Source organism: Hemitrygon akajei, chromosome 7, assembly GCF_048418815.1.
Source record: "Hemitrygon akajei chromosome 7, sHemAka1.3, whole genome shotgun sequence".
Lineage (NCBI taxonomy): Eukaryota > Metazoa > Chordata > Chondrichthyes > Myliobatiformes > Dasyatidae > Hemitrygon > Hemitrygon akajei.
The window spans coordinates 130,188,509-130,216,105 of NC_133130.1; the positions used below are offsets into that span (position 1 = coordinate 130,188,509).

The 27,597-nt window shown below is 43.1% G+C and overlaps 1 protein-coding gene across 12 annotated transcripts in view; it reads right to left on the reverse strand.

Moving 5' to 3' along the window:
- Positions 1-26,072, reverse strand: part of ep400 (E1A binding protein p400) — a 223,349-nt gene extending 197,277 nt beyond the window's left edge. For 11 of the 12 annotated variants that reach the window (XM_073051949.1, XM_073051946.1, XM_073051948.1 and 8 more), the window contains exons 1-2: positions 25,823-26,072; positions 12,459-13,846 (exon numbers count right to left, since the gene is read on the reverse strand). In XM_073051949.1, the coding sequence (XP_072908050.1) occupies positions 12,459-13,817 (1,359 nt within the window). In that variant the 5' untranslated portion in view covers positions 13,818-13,846; positions 25,823-26,072. The remainder of the gene's footprint in view (positions 1-12,458; positions 13,847-25,822) is intronic. The other variant, XM_073051939.1, reaches the window with a different exon arrangement.
- Positions 26,073-27,597: the final 1,525 nt, after the last annotated feature.

The following is a 27,597-nucleotide window of genomic DNA, read 5'->3' on the forward strand; positions in this document are numbered from 1 at the left end:
ATGATTATTTTCGTGAACAGAAACACTGCAGATTCAGAGCTGCAGATAAAGACCACCGCATTGAGACAGGTTAAATAAGGGACTTGAGCATCTGCGTTTTTTTTGGTATCCGCGGGGGGTCCCAGAACCAATACCCTGCGGATAAGGAGGGCCGACTATACAAACTCCTTACAGACAGCAGCAAGAATTGAACCCTGATTATTAAGCGTTATACTAACGACTGTGCTACTGTGCTACCAGTGATAAATTAGTCCAGATTACTTATGGTTAGGACAAGGTGGACATCTCTACAACATATACATAGCCAGGGTCAGGGAAGTACTTGTAGAATATTTATCTGCTCTGCATTAATACGGTCCATGATAGTGAGGGAGAAGCAATACCCAATCAGAGATTGAAAGCCTGAGAAGATGTAGTTCACTCAGGTTTGCTGACTGAGTAGAAATGGTGGCGATTTGCAGCAGTTTGGAGCTTTGAGCAGCTGCCAATCAGCATTTGGGATTGATTGGCAAGAAGAAATTAAAGTAAGGAAGGGGCAAGTGGAGTGGCCATCAGTGGATTGGACAAATTTAGAGCGGGATTTTGATACTTTAGCCCTTCGAGGCTTTAGTAATTTCTCCATATCTCTGTTCTAAATGGATGTCTTTCAATCCTGAAGTCGCGCCCTCTTGTCCTAGACTCCCCTACCATGGGAAATAACTTGGCTATATCTAATCTGCTCAGATCTTTTAACATTTGGAATCTTTCCATGAGATCCCCGTCATTCTCCTAAACACCAGGGAATACAGCCCAAGAGCTGCCAGATGTTCTTCATACGGTAACCCTTTCATTCCTGGAATCATTCTCGTGAATCTTCTCTGAACCCTCTCCAACGTCAGTATATCCTTTCTAAAATAAGGAGCCCAATACTGCACGCAATACTCCAAGTGTGGTCTAACAAGTGCCTTATAGAGCCTCAACATCACATCCCTGCTCTTATATATTATACCTCTAGAAATGAATACCAACATTGCATTTGCCTTCTTCATCACTGACTCAACCTGGATGTTAACCTTTAGAGTATCGTGCATAAGGACTCCCAAATCCCTTTGCATCTCTGCATTTTCAGTTCTCTCCCCATCTAAATAATAGTCTGCCCATTTATTTCTTCTACCAAAGTGCATGACAATACAATTTCCAACATTGTATTTCATTTGCCACTTCTTTGACCATTCCCCTAAACTATCTTATGTCTCTCTGCAGGCTCTTTATTTCCTCGACGCTACCCGCTCCTCCACCTATCTTTATCATTGGCAAATTTCACCATAAATCCATTAATCCCATAGTCCAAATCATTGACACACATCATAAAAAGCAGCGGTCCCAACGCTGACCGCTGTGGAACTCCACTGGTAACCGGAAGCCAGACAGAATAAGATCCCTTTATTCTCACTCCCTGTTTTCTGCCGATCAGCCAATGTTCCACCCATGCTAGTAACTCCCCTGTAATTCCATGGGATCTTATCTTGCTAAGCAGACTCATGTGCAGCACCTTGTCAAAGGCCTTCTGAAAATCCAAGTACATCACACCTACAACATTTCCTTGGTCTACCCTGTTTGTAACTCCCTCAAAAAATTGCAGTAGGTTAATCAGGCAGGATTTTCTTTTCAGGAAACCATGCTGGCTTTGGCTTATCCTGTCAGGTGCTTCAAGGTACTCTGTAATCTCACCCCTAACAATCGATTCCAACAGCTTCCCAACCACTGATGTCAAGCTAACAGGTCTATAGTTTCCTTTCTGCTGCCTCCCACCCTTCTTAAATAGCGAGTAACATCTGCAATTTTCCAGTCATCTGGTACAATGCCAGAATCTATCGATTCTTAAAAGATCATAGTTAATGCCTCCGCAATCTCCCCAGCTACTTCCTTCAGAACCCGAGGGTACATTCCATCAGGTCCAGGAGATTTATCCATCCTCAGGTTATTAATCTTCCTGAGCACCTTCTCAGTCGTAATCTTCACTGTACATACTCCTTGAATGACAAGTATACTGCAGATGTCTTCCATTGTGAAGTCTGATGCAAAATACGCATTTAGTTCCTCTGCCATCTCTGCTCAATATAATATCTCCAATGTCATTTTCTATTGGTCCTATATCTACCCTCAACTTTCTTTTACCCTTTATATACTTAAAAAAGCTTTCAGTATCTTCTTTGATATTAGTCGCCAGCTTTCTTTCATAGTTCATCTTTTCCTTCCTAATGACCTTCTTAGTTTCCTTCTGCAAGTTTTTACAAGCTTCCCAATCCTCTATCTTCCCACATGCTTTGGTTTCCTTGTGTGCCCTCTCTTTTGCTTTTACTTTGGCTTGACTTTATTTGTCAGCCACAGTAGTGTCCCCCTTCCATTTGAAAATTTCTTCTTATTTGGAGTATATCTGTCTTGCACTTCCCTCATTTTTCGCAGAAACTCCAGCCATTGCTGCTCTGCTGTCCTTCCTGCTAGTGTCCCTTTCCAGTCAACCTTGGCCAGTTCCCCTCTCATGCCATTGTAATTTCCTTTATTCCACTGAAATACTGACACATTGGAATTCAGTTTCTCCTTCTCAAATTTCAAAGTGAACTTGATCATATTGTGATCACTGTTCCCTAAGGGTTCCTTAACCTTAAGTTCTCTTATCACCTCCAGATCATTGCACAACACCCAATCCAACACAGCCAATCCCCTAGAGGGCTCAACAACAAGCTGTTCTAAAAAGCCATCCCTTAGACATTCTAGAAATTCTCTTTCGAAGTCTAGTACTGGCCTGGTTTGCCCAATCCACTTTCATGTTAAAATCCCCAACGATTATCATGACTTTGCCCTTTTGACACCCCTTTTCTATTTCCTGCTGTAATTTGTAATCCACACCCCAGCTGCTGTTTGGAGGCCTGTATACAACTGCCATTAGAGTCCTTTTACCTTTGCAATTTCTTAACTCAACCCATAGAGACTACGCCTTCTGATCCTACATCACCCCTTTCTAATGATTTAATATTATTTCTTATACATAGGGCCACACCACCCACTCTGCCTGCTAAACTTTCTTTCTGATACACTGTATATCCTTGGACATTCAACTCCCGATGACAGCCATCCTTTAGCCAAGTTTCAGAGATGGCCAGTGTCATACTTGCCAATCTGTAGCTAATTTCAAGATTGTCCATTTTATTTCTTACGCTGCATGCATTCAAATATAACGGTTCCAGTCCAGTATTTGTTGCTTTCTGTTTTAACTGCACCACGCCTCTACTGCCCTATAACTCATCCCACTGGCTGTGATTATGCCTGTCTCCTGCCTGTCCTTTCTATCATCTCTGTTGCACACTATCTTTGATTTATTTCTGTTTTCCCCTTCCTCAGCCCTATCACTCTGGTTCCCATCCCCCTGCCAAATTAGTTTAAACCCTCCCGACCAGCTCTATTAAACCTGCCTGCTAGGATATTGAACCCCTTTGGGCTCAGGTGTAACTCGTCCTTTTTGTACAGGTAATACCTCTCCCAGAAGAAGCCCCATGATCCAGGAACCCAAAGCTCTGCCCCCTGCACTGGTCTCTCAGCCATGCATTAATACACCTGATAATGCTATTCCTGTGCTCATTAGCACATGGCACAGGCAACAATCCTGAGATTACTACCTTGGAGGTCCTGCTTTTCAGCTTCCTTCCTAACTCCCTGAATTCTCTCTTCAGGACTTCCTCCCTTTTTCCACCTATGTCACTGATACCAACATGTACCAAGACTTCCGGCTGTTCACTCTCTCCCTTCAGAATACTCTGCACTGATCCAAGACATCCCGTACCCTGGCACCTGGGAGGCAACACACCATGCCGGTATCTCTATAATGCTTACAGAACCTCTTGTCTGTTCCCTTTCTATTGAATCCCCTATGACTACCGCATTCCTCATCTTCTTCTCTGCCTTCTGCACAGAACCAGGCTCAGTGCCAGAGACCCGATCACCATGGTCATCCTCTGTCAGGTCACCCCCCTCAACAGCATCCAAAACGAGATAGGGATTACTGAGGGAGATGGCCAGAGGGGTGCTCTCTACTATCTGAGCTTTTTCCATCCCTTCTTTGACAGTCGCCCACTTGTCCAACTCTTGCAGCCTCATCATAACAGGTTCATAGCCTACTTTCAAGGCTTGCACATCACATAGACAACTAGGATGCAACATCCATGGTAAACCCTGACCGCCAGAGGCCATAAATTGGCAGCAAATATTTCATACATTTTTGATTGCTGCTAAACTGATCACAAAAAAATAGCACAGGAATTTCAGCATCAGGATACAGTGGATTCTGGTAAGTTGGACCATTAGTTAATCAGGGCAGCCAATTATTTGTGACAACTCTGAAAGAACAAAAGCTAGACCAAGAAAATTGCCAGATTTACTTTATTTATTTGGGATACTACGCCGCTTAATTGGGGCAGAAAACTGTGGCCAAATAATTTCTAACTAGCATCAGATGCGTGAACTTGCGTGGCCATTAGACTCTACACCGTGCTTCCAGTGACCAGTCTTTGAATAGCGTCAGTTGTGCGCACTTCTGTTCAAAAAGCAGTGATTTTTGTCACTTAAGATTGTCGAGAAATAAACAGTAAGACAATTCTGAACTGTTTTGCTCAATGCAGTTTCAAGAATTCAGTATTGAAGATGCCAGAAATGGTGGGGAGTGAAAGTGAAAGAATTTCACTACTAGGTATTACAAAGGTATTGACAATCACCTTGAATATTACAATGAAAATGCAATCATCGAAAGCATTGTATAAAGGCAGTCCATTATCTGCACTAGGTGTCTGTGCTAATTTTGTTCATTTCCTTTCAATCAAAAGAACAACACACATGAATTCCTCTGTCGGTAACTAATAGGAATTAATACCATTTTATAGTACTATAGAGGTATTGATAATGTTCTAATTTATTGTGTATTTCATTTAAATACATAATTTGTTGCTCTGTTAAATGGCAGTTTATTCTTTTTATACATTTTAACTATTTTGATGAAACTTCTGCTAATTGTGCCAAAATGTGTTGGTCCCGATGCGCCCTAATTAATCGGAATCCATGGTACTCCTAAAATTATTTCCACTGAAGGACCAATTGAAATGGAGTACAATAAATCCAATGACACAATGGATTCCTTCTCAGTGCTGATGAAGGTTCTTGGCTCAAAGTGTTGACTGTTTATTCCTTTCCATAGATGTTGCCTGGCCTGCTGAACTCCCCCAGCACATTGTGTGTATTGTGCAAGAATAAGGTGGGTGAGGGGAGAAGGAGTACAAGGCCGAAGGTGGTAGCTGAAGCCAGGAGAGGAGGTTAGGTAGGTGAGGGAGCGAGGAATGAAGTGAGAAGCTGGGAGGGGGCAGATGGAAGAGGTAAAGAGCTGAAGGTGAAAGCATTGTGTTTTTCTTAGGGAGGAAGTGCTAAAAAAAGACTGCCTGGGTTTAAGACCAGAGGACAGAGATTTAAAAGGGATGTCAGGAGCAGCTTCTCCACACAAAGGGTAGTGCATATTTGAAATGAGCTGCCCGAAATAGTGGTTCAGGCAGGCACATTATAGGAGAGGTTTACAGGGCTTTGGGTCAAACACACTCAAATGGGATTAGTTCACTGGGCAACAGTCAGTGTGGACAAGTTAGGCCAAAGGACTTGTTATTTCCAGTACACAATTATTTTGTTCTCCTTTATGCTGTGTATTGGAAATGACATTGAACAATCCTGAAGCACATTTGTCTTGGCCAAGTCTGGCCAGAGGATCTGTTTCCATGCTTACTGCTCTATGACTACAAATCATTAAGAGTTCCTGAAAAAGTAAATGAATGAAAGAGAGCCAATTGGACTATCTCTGATCGCACCAGTTGAGGAAACAGGACAAGAAGAAAACTCCCGGCTCTTCAAACACAGCATTGGAAAATGTTACATTCACTCAAGGTTTATCCACTCAGAGGGTAGTAATGGTACAGAACATAAACAGTACAGCAGAGTACAGGCCATAACGTTGTACTGACCAACAGTACTGTGCAAGTCTTAGACACATATACAATATATATCTAGGATGCCTAAGATTTTTGCACAGTACTGTAGTAATTTTATGTATTGCACTGTACTGCTGTCAGAAAAAAAACAAATTTCATGACATATGTGAGTGATGATAAACCTGATTCTGATCTGGGTCTCTATTGTGGACTGAGAGTGGGGAGGGGGCAGGGAGAGGGGAATCAAGGTTGGAAAAAGGGGAAGGGAGAGGGGAGGGAGCAGGAAGCACCAGAGAGACATTCTGTAATGATCAATAAACCAACTGCTTGGAATCAAATGACCTTGTCCGGTGTCTTAGGGGTGGGTGAGTCTGCACCCACGCATCCTTCACCCCTGGCACTCCTTCTCTGGCACCTGTCCCACACTAATCCTGCAGCGCTCCACCTTCGCCATTCCCAACATCCTTTGCTCCTGCCAGATTTATAAACTTGCTCTCCACTCCACATTGATAAATATAGTTCTGTTGAAAAGTCTTAGGCACCCTAGCTATATACTTATGTGTATACGTATACATATATAGCTAGGATGCCTAAGACTTCTGCACAGTACTGTATATAAACATACACCCCAATCAAGCTAACCCTTCCCTCTTATCCGGCCTATAACTCTCCATTTTTTTTCCTTCCATGTGCCTATCTAAGAGCCTTTTATACTGACACTGAGACTTTCATGTTGACACGGAACCCAGAGGACAAACCCCTTGGGTTGGCTTGTCCAGGCCAAATGTTTTTGAGTCTGAGAGTCCAGAGCAATGGACTGGAGAAGCGGAAGGGTTCTGTCCTTAGGTTAGAGGTGTCTACAAGAGGTGAACTAGAGTGCAAAAGGAGCTTGTTTTACTGCTGTTTTGTTGTTGCTCCTGCTGCTTGTTCTGCTGAATCCCGTGGGCCTGCTCTGATGCCACCGGAATGTGTGGTGACACTTGCAAGCTACCCCCAGCTCATCCTTGGGTGTGTTGGTTGTTAACACAAATGACATATTTCATTCATGATTTGATGTACATGAGATAAATAAATCTAAATCTGAATCTTTATCCTGTCATTATACCAAGGAGATGGTAAAGCAGTGCTAGAGACAGGGATGGAAAGCATGATGTAAGCCTACAGAGGTGGGGTTTAGAGGTCTTGCTGGCTGCTCGCTGTGCAGAACCTACTCTCTCCTTTGCAAAGAAAAGAGCCAGCAGGACTGTCACAGAGGCTGCTGAGCAAGCCTTCGGATGGCTATGGATCAAGAGGTGTGACCCATGGACCAATGTGGCCAGGACACCAAGCCTGAGTCTGATCAACCCTGCAGGGGTCACCTGTGTGAGAGTGCCTGATGTTGAAAGACCTGAAACACCTGACGACCCAAGGTTACATCACTGATCCTAGGGTGTCCCAGCACATTCCAGGATGGATCTCAGCATCATGACTTGGAATTTCTGGGTACCTGGGTAAATGCATTGGTAACATTTAAATCATACATTATTCCCTGCCTTCCTATGGGGAAAAATGCCACATGAAAAATCAAAGCAAAACTACAGATGCTGAAATTTGAAACAAAATAAAAAACGCTGAAAACTAAATCATAAGCTCTGTTGAACATTTCAGATCAGAGACCTTTCATCAGATGGGGAAAGAGAGAAATCTAGTTCATGTAACCGTTGTATAGCATTTGGGAGAGGGAGCTCAGAGTCATAAGAGTGATACAACACAAAAAAAGGTCCTTCAATCCATTCAGTCTGTGCTGACCTGCTTTTCTGCCTGGTCCCACCTACTCCCAATCTGTGGACCCCTCTCATCCATCCACTTATCCAAACATTCCTTAAGTGTTACAACTGAACCCACATCCACCACTTCTGCTGGCAGCTCATCTCATGCTCTGAGTGAATAAGTTCTCATTCAGGTTCCCCTTAATATTTCATCTTTGATTCTAAGCCTCTGATCTCTAGTTCTCACCCAACCTCGGGGGGAAATGTCTGTATCTCCCTTTATACCCCTCATAATCTTGTGTATGTCTGTCAAATTTTCTGCCATTCTTCTCCATGCCAGGCAATAAAATCCTGAACCTATTCAACCTTTCCCTATAACTCAGGTCCTCAAGTCCAGGCAACATCCTTGTAAATTTTCTTTGCAATGTTACAGTCTTCTTGATTTCTTTCCTGTGAGAAGCTGACTAGAACTGCACACAATACTTCAAGTTTGCCTCACTGATATTTTATACAACATCAGCACAACATCCCAACTCCTGTACTCAAAACTTTGATTTACAAAGGATAAAGTGCCTAAAGCTTTCTGTTCAAACCCATCTACCTGTGACACCACTTTAAAGAAATTATGGACCTATATACCCAGATCCCTTTGTTCCACCACACTCCTCAGTGCCTACCATTCACTGTGCCTACCCTGGTTGATCCTAGTAAAGTGCAACACCTCACACTTGTCTACATTATAAATTCCAACTGCCATTTTCAGCCCATTTTCCACTGCAAGCTTTGATAGCCTCCCTCGCTGTCCACTATACCCTCAATCTTAGTATCTGCAAATTTGATGATCCAGTAAATTACATTATCATCCAGATCACTGATATAGATGATAAACAACAACAGACGCAGTACCAAACCCTGTGGCTCAGCACTAGACACAGACGTCCAGTCAAAGGCCAAGGCTGAATCAGAGTTAGGACTTCAAATTCAATGTCAAGTGATTTTCTAGTTATTAATCCCATCTTGCCACAAATTTAAATACTGCAATCCAAAAATAAGCTCTCAACATCTTCCCTGCCAGTCCATCTTCAAGGTATTGCATTGCTCATTGAGACCACCTACATTTTTTAATGAAATCTCTTCACATCAGGATGACCTTGCTCAATCTGAGTCCATGGGACAACACTCGCATATCAATAATTAGCAGTGTTGCAATTAGGCCGTATTGAAATATAAACTATTGCCCGTCATTTAAAATTACACTCCTCAACATACTGCAGCTATTTCTAGAGCAGGAGCTCCCAACCTGGAGCACAAACACCTCGGTTAATAGTAGGGAGTCCATGGCATAAAATAGGTTGGGAACCACCTGTTCTAGAGGTAAAATCTGCTGTATCTACAATACAATTTTGTATCTACAATTTCTACTCACTAAGCAAAGTGCTCATTGTGCAGGCTATGAAAGTTATAGAGTCATAGAAAAGTACAGCACAGAAACAGGCGTTTCATTCCATTTAGTCTGCGCCAAGCCATTTAAACTGCCTACTCCCATCGACCTGCACTGGGACCATAGCCCTCCATACCCCTACCATCCATGTACTTATCCAAACTTCACCCCAATGTTGAAATTGAGCTCATATGCACCACTTATGCTAGCAGCTCATTCCACACTCTCATGACCTTCTGAGTGAAGAAGTTTCCCCTCATGTTCCCTTAAACTTTTCACCTTTCACCCTTAACTTCTGGTTGTAGTCCCAACCAGCCTCAGTGGAAAAAGCCTGCTTGCATTTATCCTATCTATACCCCTCTTAATTTGGTACACCTGTATCAAATTTCCTCTCAATCTTTTACATTCCAAGGAATAAAGTCTGAACCTATTCAATCATTTCTTTTAGCTCAGGTCCTCCAGCTAGTTGTAGAGTCATAGGGCACTACAGCACAGATACAGGTCCATTGGCCAATCTAGTCCATGCTAACCAGGGGTGCCCAACCCAATTTCCTGCATTCGGCCAAATCATAAATTCAAAATTTGTAATGTTAAACTTTAAAAATCTGTCGTTCCCCCCCACCCCCCAATCTCAATCAGTAGAATCTTGCAAATTTCTACAGATGTATCATAGAGAGCATTCTAACTGGCTGCATTATCGTCTGGTATGGGGGGAAGGGAGCGGCAATGCACAGGATCAAAATAAGCTGCAGCAAGTTGTGAACTCAGCCGGCTCTATCATGGGTACGAGCCTCTGTAGCATCCAGGTCGTCTACAAGGAGCGATGCCTCAGAAGGGTGGCATCCATCATTAAGGAACCCCCCACCACTCATCAAGGAGGTGGTACAGGAGCCTGAAGACACACAATAATTCCACCTAAAAACCTGAATCTTATAAATGTCAATCTAAATGTTGCAAAAAAAATTAATTCAGTCTCGTGATATAGGACAACTGACAGTCCTGAGCCACATTACAACATTACTCCATTTCAATACATATAAATTACATGATGGGACTTGTAGAAATGCTGAAATTCCAAGCCACACTCTCCCATTAGCTGAAATATTTAGAAGAATTATATGATGGCAAGAGTATACCCTCACATTTTCTAACAAAATTTCTCTCTCACACACACATACACACACTCTCATTCAATGATGAAGGAAAACCATTTCTTGGTCACTGGTTCTGCCAAGATAGGATAAAGCTTCCCAAAAGACAAAACTCAGTGCTATAAATCAACTTACATCTATCCTCCTTCTCCAAACCCCCTCCACTTTTTTTTAATTCTGGCATCCTCTCCCTTTCCTTTCCAGTTCTGAAGAAGGGTTTAAATCCAAAACGTCGACTGATTATTCATTTCTATAGATGTTGCTTGACCTGCTGACTTCCTCCATAGTAGCGCAGTGGTTAGCACAATGCATTACAGTACAGGCGACCCGGGTTTAATTTCTGCAGCGTCCTGCAAGGAGTTTGTATGTTTTCCCCATGACCACGTGGGTTTCCTCCAGGTGCCCCCATTTACTCCCACAGTCCAAAGATGTAGCAGTTGGTAGGTAAATTAGTTGTTGTAAATTGTCCAATGTTTAGGCTAGGATTAAATTGGGGCATTGCTGGGTGGCCTGGCTCAAGGGTCAAAAGGGCCAATTCCATGAGGTGTCTCAATAAATAAATACATTTTGTGTTTCTGTGTTGCTTTGAATTTCCGGCATCTGCAGACTTTTTGTGTTTGTGATTAGCTACTGAAATCTTTATTTTAAAGGAGCCAATATCCTAACACTGAAAAGTTTAGACTGTTATATACTGATCACAATATTATTCCCTGAACAAAGCGTAGGGTAAGAACCAGATGGTGTACAAATATCCCAGGCTCGCCTTAGAAAGCGTCACATCAAGCATAACTGCAGAACATTCCTGGCTTTCCTTTGACCCATGAACAGAAAACCAACATTCTAAATGGATCATTTTGAACGTGGCTAGAGGCCGGGAAGCAAACGAATGGACATGTTCAAAGATGTACAGTGTGGAAAGGGACCATGCAGACCAACTGTTTTTAGCCTTCTTCTCCAATTTTTATAATGAAAATGGAAAAGAACCCCATCAATATTCAAGGGTAAGAATTTCTTTCAATAATACAATATATCTTTAGTCCAGTACTAACTCCATTTATTCTGAATGATCATTTGGAGTAATGGTATGAGATTTTTTTCATTCATACAATGTTCTGATTTTGTGTAATGCTCCCATCAGATTCTGTATAAGAGGATGCATTAATTATCTTAATTCAATTTGATCTGTCTTAGATAGGTAAGCTAAAAATTGTATTAATTACTTAAAAAAAATTGAACAATTGTCAGTTTGCTATGCCAAAAATTTACAAGCAAAAATGTCATTAACATTTGGAGCTGTTATCTGAAAGAATAAGTCATAATTTAGTGCAAAACCTTTGGACTTGGTTGAAGCATTCAATAATAAATGGAGAATTCACATTCAAAAACAGCAGAGAGGGACGGAAGAATGAATGTGACATGAAGATGACAATGATCAATGCAGTCCTGAATAAACCTAGATGGGCTGAGATTCTACTTCTGTGTTAAATGCAGGCTGGGTTGTGCCAGGGACACAAAACTTGAGAATGAAAAAAGATTTTGTGCTTCCCCAGTGTATGTGACACATAAACTCTTCTTGGGCTTCCAGCGGGGTACAAGTGAATATATTCTTAACTGCTACCGTCCATCCCTCCTGATTGGTTAGTTCTCAACCAATCAGGTTTCTGCTGTCCCACTTTGTTTAAAACCACTCTAAGAATTGGAATCTGATTTTAAACAAGGTGGAACAGCAAAAACCTGATTGGTTGAGGATTATCCAATCAGGAGGGACGGACAACGGGAGGTGAGAAAATATACCATCAGACTATAGACTTGCCTGGCGTCATGGAAACGTCGGTTAAAATCGACGTCTGTACCCAGCTGGAAGCCCGAGAAGAGTTTATGCATCAAAACACAAGTACATTTCATTATTTGCAAAATTTAAAGAAATAATCCAAATTCCAGTTAAAACCAGATTTCCAGATAATTTAAAGTTTCACCTGTCTTAAAAATCAAGGGAGAAAAATTGATTTGCCAATGAGATTGCCCTGGACAACTGGATGCCAACACTTTCTCAGCCTGCAATTGCCACAGTGCAGGAGGTGTGAACGGTTTTTGCACACTAAACAGCAAATAGTTTTACCTCATCATTGATAACCTCGGATTGCTCCTCCTCCTCCTCCTCTTCAAGATCCAAGTCACCTTGCTTCAGATATGCCATCAAGGCCATACAGGGTTTCCGTCTGAACGCTAGGTAATCCATCATATTCCCCTGGCAGTGCTGAAGGAAGAAAAGTTCAATCAAGTAGTCCTTAAACGTCTCCCTCAGAGTCTCCATTTGGGCAAGGTGATGTTCTAAACACTGCTTTCTCATTTGAGAAACCTCTGGGGTAGCAGGTGGAATTTCTTCCAACTTCTTTGGTTGTTTCCTCACGACTGGGACGCAAGGGGTGGTGGGAGTGAGACATGCCGCTGCCAGGCCCTGAGCTACAGCACTCCGAGATGGGCTAGAAGGAGGCGGTGGTGATGTCATTCCGAAGCTCGATGCCCCTACCACTCCTGTGGTCAAGGATACAGGTGTCCTTTCAAAATTTACAGGCCTGGCCATCTGCTGGCTGTGAAGAACCTGCTGCTGCTGCTGCTGTATCAGTTGTCCTTGTATGATGCTGCTGATCTGCGGAGGCAGGTTCGATGTGGTAATGTGGCTTGGGCTGGGCAAGGGCTGCATGGCGCCACTGGCCACTGGGCTCTGAGGGCCCAAGTGATGAATGGTTCCACCAGTCTGGGAGTGCGGCTGTGAGAGCCTACGCTCCCGTGATCCAGAAACTGATGTGGCGGCTGCCGTCAACTGCACCTGCCCAACGCTTGAAGTTATCTGAGTAAGACCGGACGGATCCTGATATACAAAGTGCCCACCACTCGACGGACTGAGGTTCAGCTGCCTAACCAGTACATTGGCGTCCACGTATCCTCGGGTTGGGCTCTGACTGCACATACTCAACCCTGTAGCTGCTGCCCCTGTCCGCTGCACGCCCTGTAGCAACGATGCAGGGCTGTGCTGGGTGGGACTCTGCGGCTGTACCTGAGGCAAGGGCGAAGTGACTTGAATATACGACGGGGATCCGTGATCAAAGCGCCTTTGCTGCCCCACAACCTGTGAACTATACTGGAAACCAGGGGAAGCTGGGTTTTGAATCGGGAGGGGAGCCAACGTGATCTGCTGATTCCCGGCCATCACCTGGCTCACATTCTGCAGCGTGATGTTGACATTCTGCGCGGATACCGGACTCCGGTTCATGATGAGCTGCTGCAACTGATAACTCGGGGACTGTGGCCCAGAAGGACTGGCCACCGTGTGCGGCACGGGGCTGAGAGCTGGAGCGAACGGTGTGACAGGAGAATGAGGTAATGCAGTCTGTTCATCTCCCTCGGCGCCAGTATATGACTTGGATCTCTGCAGTGGGCGCTGTATATTTTGTGGACCACTGCCATGGTGCATCATCACCAACACCCTTTTGGATGAGTGCTACCCTAGAAGAAAAAGATTGTTTAGTTTTATACAATGTAATCAATAACAAAAATAAATACTTCAAAAGTAATTTTAAAAATAAACATCAAAAGCAAAATCAAAATACTGTGTGCGCGCGTGTGTGTGTGTGTGTGTGCGTGTGTATACACACACACACACACACACATATATATAAATAAAACTAATTCTACTTCAAAAATAATTAACCAAAAAATATAATTTAAACATCAAATGGTGACGCGATGGCATACAGGAACAAGATATATCAGCTAGTTGAGTGGTGTCACAGCAACAACCTTGCACTCAATGTCAGTAAGACCAAAGAATTGATTGTGGAGTTGAGAAAGGGTAGGATGAATGAACACATATCAGTCATCATTGAGGGATCAGAAGTGGTAAGAGTGAACAATTTCAAGTTCCTGGGTGTTAGAATCTCTGAGGACATAACCTGGTCCCAACATATCAATGGCGTTATAAAGAAGGCAAAACAGCAGCTGTATTTGACTAGGAGTAAAAACAGATGTATTGTGGAGAACATTCTGACTGGCTGCATCACCGTCTGATGTTCAGGGCTGGGGGGGGTGGTGCTACTGCACAGGATCAAAGTAAGCTGCACAGAGCTTTAAAAATAGTCAGCTCCATCATGGGTATCAGCTTCCGTAGTATCCAAGATATCTTCAAGAAGCAGTGCCTTAAAAAGGTGGCATCCATCATTAAGGTCCGCATCATCCAGGTAACGCCCTCTTCTCATGGCTATCATCAGGAAGGAGGTACAGAAGCCTGAAGGCACACACTCAGTGATTCAGGAACAGCTCTTCCCCTCCACCATCAGATTCTGAATGGACACTGAACTCATGAACACTACCTCACTACTTTTTTTAAAATTTCTATTTTTGCACTACAGGCAGTCCCTGGGTTACGAACAAGTCCGTTCCTGAGTCTGTCTTTAAGCCAGATTTGTACGTAAGTCGGAACAAGTACATCTGGTATTATTTAGCATCAGTTAGTCAAACGTTTGTCTTAGTATATAATATATATTTTACCTTTCTATGCATATAAAACACTTAAGAAACGTATGTATTCCGATAATTAAACCACTGCGTTGCTTAGTAATAATTGTAGCTTTCATCGGGACAGGGCCTTTCACATGCTCCATTATTCTCACTTTATCCTTTAAAATTGTTCCAATCGTTGACTGACTGTAGCCTAACGCTTTTTCAATGACATCTTTCTAAACGCTTTGTTACTTCCACTTTATTCTCAATTGTGATCGCTTCCCATCAACGGGAACAGAAACACTGCGGGCGGCGGGTCCCAAGGTCCGCTGGGTCCTAAGGACCACTGCACTGAATTCCTTGGGTCCTAAAGTCCACCGCACTGAGACAGGTTAAATAGGACAAGTGGGGGCTGTGCTGGATTTGGGTATTTGATCCTCCTCAATATTCCGCATGGGAATTTAAACTGGAGGTGGCAGTGGGTTTTTTTACGCAGTCAAGTTGCGAACTCGACATCAACGCGGCGTGCTCGGGAACAGTCTGTCACTGGATCGAACTCGGGACTCGGGAACATCCGTTCTCAAGCCTGGTGCTGACCTCACTGCTCCTCCAGCTGAATGGAAAAATGGGGGGGTGGGGGGTCAGGGTGAATTTTGCTAAGAAAAATTTAAGTCGCGATCCGACTTAATATGGCGGACAGCGTTCTCCTTCCTCAGTTCGTAAGTACGAATTGTTCGTAAGTCAGATGTTCATAACTCGGAGACTACCTGTACTTACTTAAAATGTAACTATTTAATATATATTTAACGTAATTCAGTTATTTTTTTCTATACTATCATGTATTGCATTGTACTGCTGCAAAGTTAATGAATTTCATAACGTATGCCAGTGGTATTAAACTCAATTTTAATTCTAATATTTATTTCCACAACATACATTAAGTGAATTCTGAACTACCAACTAAATCTGATATCTTGTGAATTTATCTACACAAATCATCCTTAAGAAATTCTTAGAACCTGACATGTACTCCCTTTTATAGGCTAGTTCTGTGGAAATTAACAGCTGCATCCATAAGATGACTTTGTTTCCAATGAAATATACAGCTTTACAGAGAAGGTGACCTGGATTCAATTCCCGCTGCTGCCTACAAGGAGTTTGTACGTTCTCCCCATGACCACGTGGGTTTCCTCCAGGTGATCTGGTGTTCTCCCACAGCTCAAAGATGATTCAGCTTGGTAAGTTAATTGGTTATTATAAATTGTCTCATGAATCAGCTGGTTGCTGGGTGGCGCAGTTCAAAGGGCCTATTCTGCGCTGTATCTCAATAAATAAATAACTGACAGCGGAGAGCTTTAGGACATCAACACATCATACAAGTTCAGAAAAATGTCTTTGGTATTTATAAAAGGAGCAGCCTCCAAGCTCCCTAACAGTAACTATACTTTGACTGCAAATCACTCAACAAATAACAAATAAAAACATCTTGAAGGATTTTAATCCTTATATGGGCTGGTCATATCAAACAGGCAAAGGAGGACTTGAGAACGAGTTCAAGGAACCCAGGTAAGTCACATTCCTGTAACAATGTATCAAGGATCCAACCAGGAACCAGCTATTTTAGATAAGTTGTCTCATCGTAAATAATCTCCTGACAGAGAGAAAAAAAGATTATAACAGAATTTCACATTTAATTAGAGCAGGGTTGACAACTTTTTTATGCCATGGATCTTTAGCATATAAAATGCCATGGGTCTAAAAGACCTCTTCCTCCATAAGGGCCTCAATATGATACCTATTGTGTCTCCTTTTGTCAAATAAAAAGTTACTTCATATCTACCAACTGCACCTCTCTGGTGACCTTCGTCACATTACAAGGATGAGACTGAATGGGGGTTCAAGGATAAGGTCTATAAATGTGAAAGTCCGCAAGGGCCAGACAGCCAAAATGACTGCCATCTCAGTTTCTCCGTTTTAATAATTCATGACTTTCCAACAGTGAAGTGTGTTACCAAGAATATTAATGTAATGGTCTGTATCAGTTTTATTTTAATGGTTCATGCAAGAGCTAAGTGACTTGAAATATGAAGATGCCCTTGGCTATCATGCCTGTTTCTTTATGTAAGATATTTACAACCCCAGCATGGGTTTGGTTAATCTATTTCATTTCCTTGGGGAAGAGTCGACCTCCTTCCTACTCCACAACCTCAAATAAAATTCAAACACCACAATCAGTTACCCAAGCAACACACACAAAATGCTGGTGGAATTAGTCCTGAGGAAGGGTCTCGGCCCGAAACGTTGACAGTGCTTCTCCTATAGATGCTGCCTGGCCTCCTGCATTCCACCAGCATTTTGTGTGTTGTTGTTTGAATTTCCAGCATCTGCAGATTTCCTCGTGTTTGCTCTTAGGATTCCTTTCATTTACTTGGGACACTTTACTGCTTTAATATGGCAGAAGACTTGCTTAATAGTTTATAACTAGCATCAGATGCTTGCACTTATGTAGCCGTTAAAACACTCACCACGCTTAAGAGTGAATAGTTTTTTAAATAGCACCAATCCCGTACACTTGCGTAACTATTAGGCACTACACTGTACTTTGAGTGAATAGTTTTTAAATAGACGTGTCAAGTGATTATTGGCACTGATGGTTGGCAAGAAATAAGCAGTAAGACAATTCAAAATTGTTTTGCTCACTGCAGTTTCAACCATTCAGGCTTGGAGTTGCCAGAAATAGCTGGGATTGAAAATGAAACGATTTCACTACTTCAGTAAACTAGGAACAACGAAGAATTTGAAGCCATCCTGAATGCTACAATGAAAATGTAGATTTGGAGGATGCAATCATCAAAAGCATTGTATAAGGGTGTCTGTGATGATTTTGTTCATCAAAAGAACTCAAACACTGGATGATTTCTTCCATCAATAACTATTAGGAACTACAGTTTTATAGTACTATAGTAATATTGGTAGTATTCTAATTTGTTCTGTATTTTACTTAAATACAGAATTTCATTTAATATAGAATTTCATTTAAATACAGTTACTCAGTTTGTATTTTTTATGCAATTGTAGCGGTGTGCTACACGCAGCGCTGAAATAACGACACGGAGTCGGTAAACTGCAGTTAAAGAAGATTTTATTCGAACTTCGCGGCTTCGCTTTAAAGCCTCCCTGATCCCGCCCTCCCTGGGCGCGGATGCTGTAGGGGGCACGTACTCACAGTCCCCCGCGAGCTTTTCCCTTTGTTGGTGAAGCAGACCTGGCGCCCTTTTGGGACTGGCCTTTGTGCCGGCGCGCTGGCTATTTGTGAGCCGGTTTGAGTGCACTAGGAAGTGGGTCGCCACAGTTACTCAGTTTGTATTTTTTATGCCTTTTTAACTATTTCCATGAAACTTCGGCTTATTGGGCCAAAATCTATGTGTTCATTTCAACCTCTCACTGCTACAGGCAGAAGTTCCCACTTGCTTCAAAAAGGCAACAATTATACCAGGGCCTAAGAAGAATAATGTGGGCTGCCTTAATGACTATCGCCCAGTAGCACTCACATCGACAGTGATGAAATGCCTTGAGAGGTTGGTCATGACTAAACTGAACTTCTGCCTCAGCAAGGACCTGGATCCACTGCAATCTGCCTATCGTCACAGTAGGTCAACAGCAGCCGCAATCTGCATGGCTCTCCACATGACATTAGACCACCTGGACAACACTAACACCTATTTCAGGATGCTGTTCATTAATTATAGCTCAGCATTTAATACCATCATTCCCACAATCCTGATTGAGAAGTTGCAGAACCTGGCCCTCTGTACCTCCCTCTACAATTGGATCCTCGACTTCCTAACCGGAAGACCACAGTCTGTGCGGATTGATGATAACATATTCTCCTCGCTGACAATCAACACTGGTGCACCTCAGGGGTGTGTGCTTAGCCCACTGCTCTACTCTCTATATTCACATGACTGGGTGGCTAGACACAGCTCAAATACCATCTATGTTTTGCTGACAATACAACCATTGTTGGTAGAATCTCAGGTGGTGACGAAGGGCGTACAGGAGTGAGATATGCCAACTAGTGGAGTGGTGCCGCAGCAACAACCTGGCACTCAACGTCAGTAAGACGAAAGAACTGATTGTGGACTTCAGGAAGGGTAGGACAAAGGAACACATACCATTCATCAGAGGGATCAGAAGTAGAGAGAGTGAGCAGTTTCAAGTTCCTGGGTGTCAAGATCTCGGAGGATCTAACCTAGCCCCAACATATCGATGTAGTTATAAAGAAGGCAAGACAGCAGCTATACTTCATTAGGAGTTTGAAGAGATTTGGCATGTCAACAAATACACTCAAAAACTTCTATATTTGTACCGTGAAGAGCTGCACCACTGTCTGGTATGGGGGGGGGGGGGGGGGGAACTACTGCACAGGACCAAAAAAAACTGCAGAAGGTTGTAAATCTAGTCAGCTCCATCTTCGGCACTAGCCTACAAAGTACCCACGACATCTTCAAGGGTGCAATGTCTCAGAAAGGCAGCATCCATTAAGGATCTCCAACACCCAGAGCAAGCCTTTTTCTCACTGTTACCATTAGGTAGGAGATAGAGAAGCCTGAAGGCACACACTGAGTGATTCAGAAATAGCTTCTTCCCCTCTGCCATCTGATTCCTAAATACACATTGAATCTTTGGACACTACCTTACTTTTTTTAATATACAGTATTTCAGTTTTTGCATGTTTTTATCTATTCAATACGGTAATTGATTTACTTGTTTATTATTATTTTTCTCTGCTAGATTATGTATTGCATTGAACTACTGCTAACTTAACAAATTTCACGTCACATGCCAGTGGTAATAAACCTGATTCTGATTCATTTCACACGTCTCAGTTAACCAGAATCCACTACACTTGTAATCAGTTGTACTGAATAAAAATTAAAGCAAACGTGCACAGGATACTAGCATAAACAGCAATTTGATAATGACAGGGTGTATCGTGGTCTGAGACAGCTATTCAAATGCACCGTAATGCAAGAAGCTGCAGAGTAGTGGACTCAGCCCAATACATCGTTGGCACGTCCCTCCTACTATTCATGCATAGCGTGGTGGTTAGTGCAATGCTATAACAGCTCTGGATATCAAAGTTTGGAATTCAATTCCAGCATCCTCTGTTATCAAGTTTGTACATTCTTCCCCATGAAGGTATGGGTTTCCTCCAGGTGCTTTAGATGACTTTTTAAACCCCATTATTTTGGAAACATATTACATTTAAGTGATTACTTAAGAGATGCAAGTTGCTCTATTTATCAATAACTCATAGGCATCAGTGACTGGAGAAAGTATAAGAGAGAACAACAGAAAAAAAACCATTATCTTTTGTACAACTGAATCAAACCAATTAAGCTTAGAATTTTTAAATCATAGAAACATAGAAAACCTGTAGCACAATATAGGCCCTTCGGCCCACAAAGTTGTGCTGAACATGTCCCCACCTTAGAAATTACTAGGCTTTCCCATAGCCCTCTATTTTTCTAAGCTCCATGTACCTATCCAAAAGTCTCTTAGAAGACCCTATTGTATCTGCCTCCACCACCGTTGCTGGCAGCCCATTCCACGCACTCACCACACTCTCTGCGTAAAAAATTTACCCGACATCTCCTTTGTACCTACTCCCCAGCACCTTAAACCTGTGTCCTCTTGTGACAACCATTTCAGCCCTGGGAAAAAGCATCTGACTATTTACACGATCAATGCCTCTCATCATCTTATACACCTCTATCAGGTCACCTCTCATCCTCTGTCGCTCCAAGGAGAAAAGGCAAATAAGGCATGCTCGCCAATCCAGGCAACATCCTTGTAAATCTCCTCTGCACCCTTTCTATAGTTTCCACATCCTTCCTGTAGTGAGGTGACCAGAACTGAGCACTGTACTCCAAGTGGGGTCTGACCAGGGTCCTATATAGCTGCAACATTACCTCTCGGCTCCTAAATTCAATTCCACAATTGACGAAGGCCCATACACCATACACCTTCTTAAACACAGAGTCAACCTGTGCAGCTGCTTTGAGTGTCCTATGGACTCGGACCCCAAGATCCCTCTGATCCTCCACACTGCCAAGAGTTTTACCATTAATACTATATTCTGTCATCATATTTGACCTACCAAAATGAACCACTTCACATCACCTGCTACTTCTCAGCCCAGTTTTGTATCCTATCAATGTCCCGCTGTAACCTTTGACAGCCCTCCACACTATCCACAACACCTCCAACCTTTGTGTCATCAGCAAACTTACTAACCCATCCCTCCACTTCCTCATCCAGGTCATTTATAAAAATCATGAAGAGTAAGGGTCCAAGAACACATCCTTGAGGCACTCCACTGGTGACCGACCTCCATGCAAAATATGACCCGCCTACAACCACTCTTTGCCTTCTGTGGGCAAGCCAGTTCTGGATCCACAAAGCAATGTCACCTTGGATCCCATGCCTCCTTACTTTCTCAATAAACCTTGCATGGGGTACCTTATCAAATGCCTTGCTGAAATCCATATACACTACATCCACTGCTCTTCCTTCATCAATATGCTTAGTCATATTCTCAAAAAATTCAATCAGGCTCATAAGGCACAACCTGCCCTTGACAAAGCCATGCTGACTATTCCTAACCACATTATACCAAATGTTCATAAATCCTGCCTCTCAGGGTCTTCTCCATCAAATTACCAACCACTGAGGTAAGACTCACTGGTCTATAATTTCCTGGGCTATCTCTCCTCCCTTTCCTGAATAAAGGAACAAAATCTGCAACCCTCCAATCCTCCGGAACCTCTCCCATCCCCATCGATGATGCAAAGATCATCGCCAGAGGCTCAGTAATCTCCTCCCTCACCTCCAACAGTAGCCTGGGGTACATCTCATCCGGTCCCGGTGACTTATCCAACGATGCTTTCCAAAAGCTCCAGCACATCCTCTTTCTTAATATCTACATGCACAAGCTTTTCAGTCTGCTGCAAGTCATCACTACAATCACCAAGATCCTTTTCCATAGTGAAAACTAAAGCAAAGTACTCATTAAGTACCTCTGCTATTTCATCCAGTTCCATACACACTTTCCCACTGTCACACTTGATAGGTCCTATTCTTTCACATCTTATCCTCTTGCTCTTCACATACTTGTAGAATGCCTTGGGGTTTTCCTTAATCCTGCCCGCCAAGGCCTTCTCATGGCCCCTTCTGGCTCTCCTAATTTCCTTCTTAAGGTCCTTCTCCTGTTAGCCTTATAATCTTCTAGATCTCTAACATTACCTAGCTTTCTGAACTTTTTGTAAGCTTTTCTTTTCTTCTTGACAAGATTTATTATAGCACTTGTACACGTTTCCTGTACCTTACCACAACTTCCCTGTCTCATTGGAACGCACCTATACAGAACTGCACACAAATATCCCATGAACATTTGCCACATTTCTTCTGTACTTTTCCCTGAGAACATCTGTTTCCAATTTAAGCTTCCAATTTCCTGCCTGTTAGCCTCATAATTCCCCTTATTCCAATTAAACGTTTTTCTAACTTGTCTGTTCCTATCTCTCTCCAATGCTATTGTAAAGGAGATAGAATTATGATCACTATCTCTAAAATGCTTTCCCACTGAGAGACCTGACACCTGAGCAGGTTCATTTCTCAATACCAAATCAAGTACAGCCTCTCCTCTTGTAGGCTTTTCTACATAATATTGGAATGGGAAATCTACATAGAGGATACAGCCCAGTCCATCATGGATAAAGCCCTCCCCACCATTGAGCACATCTACACAAAACGTAACCACAGGAAAGCAGCATCCGTCATCAGGGACCCCACCACCCAGGTGATGCTCTCTTCTCATTGCTGCCACCAGGTAGAGGGTATAGGAGCCTCAGGACTCACACCACCAGGCCAAGGAACAGTTATTACCACTCAACCACCAGGCTCTTGAACCAAAGGGGATAACTTCACTCAACTTCACTTACCCCATCATTGAAATGTTCCCACTTCCTATACACTCACTTTCAAGCTCTTCATCTCATGTTATCAATATTTATTGCTCATTTACTTAATTATTATACCTTGCTTTTTGTATATGCACAGTCTGGTGTCTCTTGCACACTGGTTAAACAGCCAGTCGGTGCATTATCTTTTGATTCTATTATCATTATTATTCCATGACAGATTTATTGAGTGTGCCTACAAGAAAATGAACCTCAGGATTGTGTACGGCAATATACTAGATTTACTTTGAACTTTAAATAAATTGATGTAGAGGTGATGGGTTTAAGTAAGTACCCGGTAAGTTATTCACAGAATGTGTCTTTGGCCATAGGCTTTAAACGGAAGCAACCACAATACAATAAACTGGCCCTAAAGGGTTAAAAGCATTGTTACAAAGACAAAACAGGGTGTTGTACAACAGAAACAGGCCTTGGTTTTTTTTTATTTTAATTGAGAGATACAGCATGGTAACAGGTCCTTCCGGCTCTACGAGTCCATGCCGCCCAGTTGTACCCATGTGACAAATCAACCGACTAACTGGAACAATGCACATAAAGAGCTGGAGGAACTCAGCAGGTCAGCAGCTCCTATAGAAACGAATAAACAGTTGCTGCTTTGGGCCAAGATCCTTCTTAAATATATAAAATCAGAATCAGGTCTAGTATCACTAGAACATGTCATGAAATTTAATTTGGCAGCAGCAGTACAATGCAATAGTTAAATTTAAAATAGTGCAAAGGCAGAAATAATAAAAGTGAGGTGGTGTTCATGGGTTCAATGTCCATGGCAGAGGGAAAGAAGCTGTTACTGAAACATTGAGTGTGTGTCTTCAGGCTCCTGTACCTCCTCCCTGATGGCAGAGGGGAAGAAGCTGTTCCTGAATCACTGAGTGTGTGTCTTCAGGCTCCTGTACCTCCTCCCTGATGGCAGAGGGGAAGAAGCTGTTCCTGGATCACTGAGTGTGTGTCTTCAGGGCTTCTGTACCTCCTTCATGGCGGTAACAATGAAAAGAGGTCATGTCCTAGGTGGTGGGAGTCCTTAATGATGGATGCACCTTTCTGAAACATTGCGCCTTGAAGATGTCCTAGATACCATGGAGGCTAGTATCCAGATGGAGCTGACTAATTTTACAACTTTCTGTCGCTTCTTTCAATCCTGTGCATTAGACCTCACCCCATACCAGACAGTGATATAGCCTGCCAGAATGCTCTCTTCCCCCCAACCCACTTTCTGCTTTCCGCAGGGATGACTCCTACGCAACTCCTTTATCCATTTGTCTCTCCCTCCTCACACTTAACCTTGCAAGTGGAACAAGTGCTACACCTGCCCCTACACCTCCCCCCTCACTACCATTCAGGCATCCAAACAGTCCTTCCAGGTGAGGTAACTCTGGGATCATACACTGTGTCCGGTGCTTCGGGTGTGGCCACCTGTACATTAGTGAGACCCGACATACGATTGGGAAACCGCTTCACCAAGCACCTATGCTCGCTCCATCCACCAGAAAAAGCAAGATCTCCCACTGGCCATCCATATTAATTCCACTTCCCATTCAGATATGTCTATCCATGGCTTCCTCTACTGTCACGATGAAGCCACACTCAAGTTGGTGGAACAACACCTTAACATTCCGTTTGGGTAGCCTCCAACCTGAAGGCATGAACATCAATTTCTTGAACTTCCAGTAATGGCCCCCCTCTCCTTCACCATTCCCCTTCCCCTTTTCCCTCTTTCACCTTATCTCCTTGCTGTCCATCGCCTCCTTCTGGTGCTCCTCCCCCTTTTCTCTCCTCCAAGGCCTTCTGTTCTCTCCTATCAGATTCCCCCTTCTCCAGCCCTGTATCTCTTTCACCAATCAACTTTCCAGCTCCTTACTTCACCCCTCCCCTCTCCTGGTTTCACCTGTCACCTTGTCTATCTTCTCTCTCCCCTCCCCCCAAATTTTAACTCTACCCCTCATCTTTTTTTGTCCGGTCCTGTTGAAGGGTCTTGGCCTGTAATGTCAACTGTACTCTTTTCCATAGATGCTACCTAGCCTGCTGAGTTCCTCTCGCGTTTTGTGTGCGTTACTCTCCATGGTACATCTGTAGAAGTTTGAATGTTTTAGGTGACAAACCAAATCTCCTTAAACTCCTAATGAAATATAGCCGCTGTCTTGCCTTCTTTACAGCTACATTGATATGCTGGGACCAGGTCAGATCCTCAGAGATCTTGACACTTAGGAACTTAAAATTGCTCACTCATGTACACATATACTGTATTATACATACATACAGACACACACACGTGTGTGTATATCTCAATAATTCCCTATAGCAATGTACTGCTGCCACAAAATATATTTCATGACATGCTCCAGATTTCTGTTTGTTTATTTCCACAGATCTGCCTCATCTGCTGAGTTCCTCCAACATTTTGCGTGGATTGCTCTGGATTTCCAGCATCTGCAGAATCTTTTGTTTATGATTTGCAAAGTTGTTCCATGCATGGAGTGGGGGGGGGGGTCACTGCCCTCACTTGGTCTCACCCATCACCTGCCAGCTTGGACTCCTATCATTCCCACCTAATCTGGGGATCTTCCCCCTTTCCTTCCAATCCTGAAGAAGGGTCTCGGCCTAGAATATCATTCCCATAGATGCTGCCTGACCTACTGAATTCCTCCAGCATTTTGTGAGTTGCTCCAAATTTCCAGCATCTGCGCAATCTAGTTTATAATATGCTGCATTTGGTAGCAGCGATGCGCTATTAAATTCACAGAATACGCGAAATGCAGGAAAAAAACTGCACCTGAGTCCATAGTCACAGGTGAGCCACTTGCACCTGTCCCACAGATGCGCGCCCACGCGCTCAGGCCCCGCCCACTCACCCTTCCAAGCCGCGCGCGTTCCCGCGACCGCGCTACCCACCGCGCATGCGCAGCGGGCCTGGCGCCGGACCCCCGCCCCGCCGCTCGCTTACCCGATCCTCCTTTCACAGCGGCTGCCGGAGCCGCGCCTCCATTGGGCACGGCTATCTCGCTCTCTCGCTACCGGTGTCGAACCGGAGGAGGCAACACGACTCTACCGCCCCTCTGTCAACGAAGTAAAAACCGAAGTTCGGTTTAGGAATGAGGCGGGCCGCTCGGCCGAGCAGACAACCGACTAGACTCTACCATCCAACATGGCGCCCGGCTCTCCGCCAGTCTCTCTCCTCACCGGAAGTCAAGCCGGCCGCGCGGAACGCGGATTGACGATCGCTACACCCAATCGGCGCAATACGCCTCGAGGGGGCGGGACCATTCTCTGGGCATGTTATTTGCATACCTCCTCGCATCTTTAAAGGGGCAGTGTCCAACTTTGCACTGCTTGATGCAAATTCTGATTAAATATTGCAATCGAAAAAAAGTGAACTAAAATTAAAATGCTGAAAACAGAAAGCATTTTTGCCAAGAAAAAGTTAAAATTTGGGGTCAAAGAACTGAATATAGAGTTCATCTCAACAAAGTTTACAAAAAGTCAAAAGTAATATAAAACTGATAAAGAAACTTTTAAAAAACGAAATATATTCCAAATATTTGAAGAACTCAGCAAGCCAGACAACATCCACGTAAGGAGATACTGATGATATGAAAACAGCGGGTGCTGTGGACCGTCAGACATTACAGAGCAGAATTAGGCCATCTCCACTGTATCATTATGGTTGATTTATTGTCCCTTTCAACCCCAGTCTCCTGCCTTCTCCCTGTAACCTTACCAACCAAGAATCTATCTACCTCTGCTTTAAATATACTTAATGACTTGTCCTCCACAGCTGCATTGGCAATGAATTCCACAGATTCACCACCCTTTGACTAAAGAAATTCCTCCTCATCAAAGTTCTAAATGGACATCCCCCTATTCTGACGTTGTACTCTCTGGTCACAGACTCCCCTCTATAGAAAAATCCTCTCTACATCCACTCTATCTAGACCTTTCAATATTCAATAGGTTTCAATGAGATCTACCTCATTCTTCTAAACTCCAGTGAGTAAGGCTCAAGCAGAGCCATCAAGCACTCCCCATATGATAAGCCTTTCATTCCCGGAATCATTCTTATGAATCTCTTATAGATTGTCTACAACGGGGGTTGCCAACCTGGAGACCATGGACCCCCCAGTTAATGGTAGCTGACCATGGCATAAAAAAGGTTGGGAACCCCAGTATAGAAGGTTATAAAAATTACTAGATCTTAAACAGCTGTGTATGTGGGCTAAGGGTTGGAAAATGGTTTTCAATCCAAGTAAATGTGAGGTTTCACATTTTGAGAGATCATACCAGGGTAGGAATTATACAGTGAATGTCAGGGCCCTGGGGAGAGTTATAATAATAATTATTATTATTAGTAGTACTTTATTGATCCTGAGTGGGAAGTTATTTCATTACAGCAACAACATTTAAAAACATACTTAGTTATAATAATATTAACTAATAATACAGAATAATGATAGACACAATAATAATTTACTAAAGTGCAATAATGTACAAAATAATAAAACAGTCCATTGTACTATGATGCGTGTTCTCCTGTCACTCAGAGATGAACTGTTGTATAAGCTTAATGCATTTGCTAGGTAAGAATTTCTGTAACGATTCTTGTGACAGCGGAACTGAATGAGTCTGTTTGAAAGGTGCTCCGCTGCTTATTCAGTAGGTCATGGAGAGAATGTGCCTGATTGCCCATAATGGATAACAGTTTGTTTAGTGACCTCCTCTCCA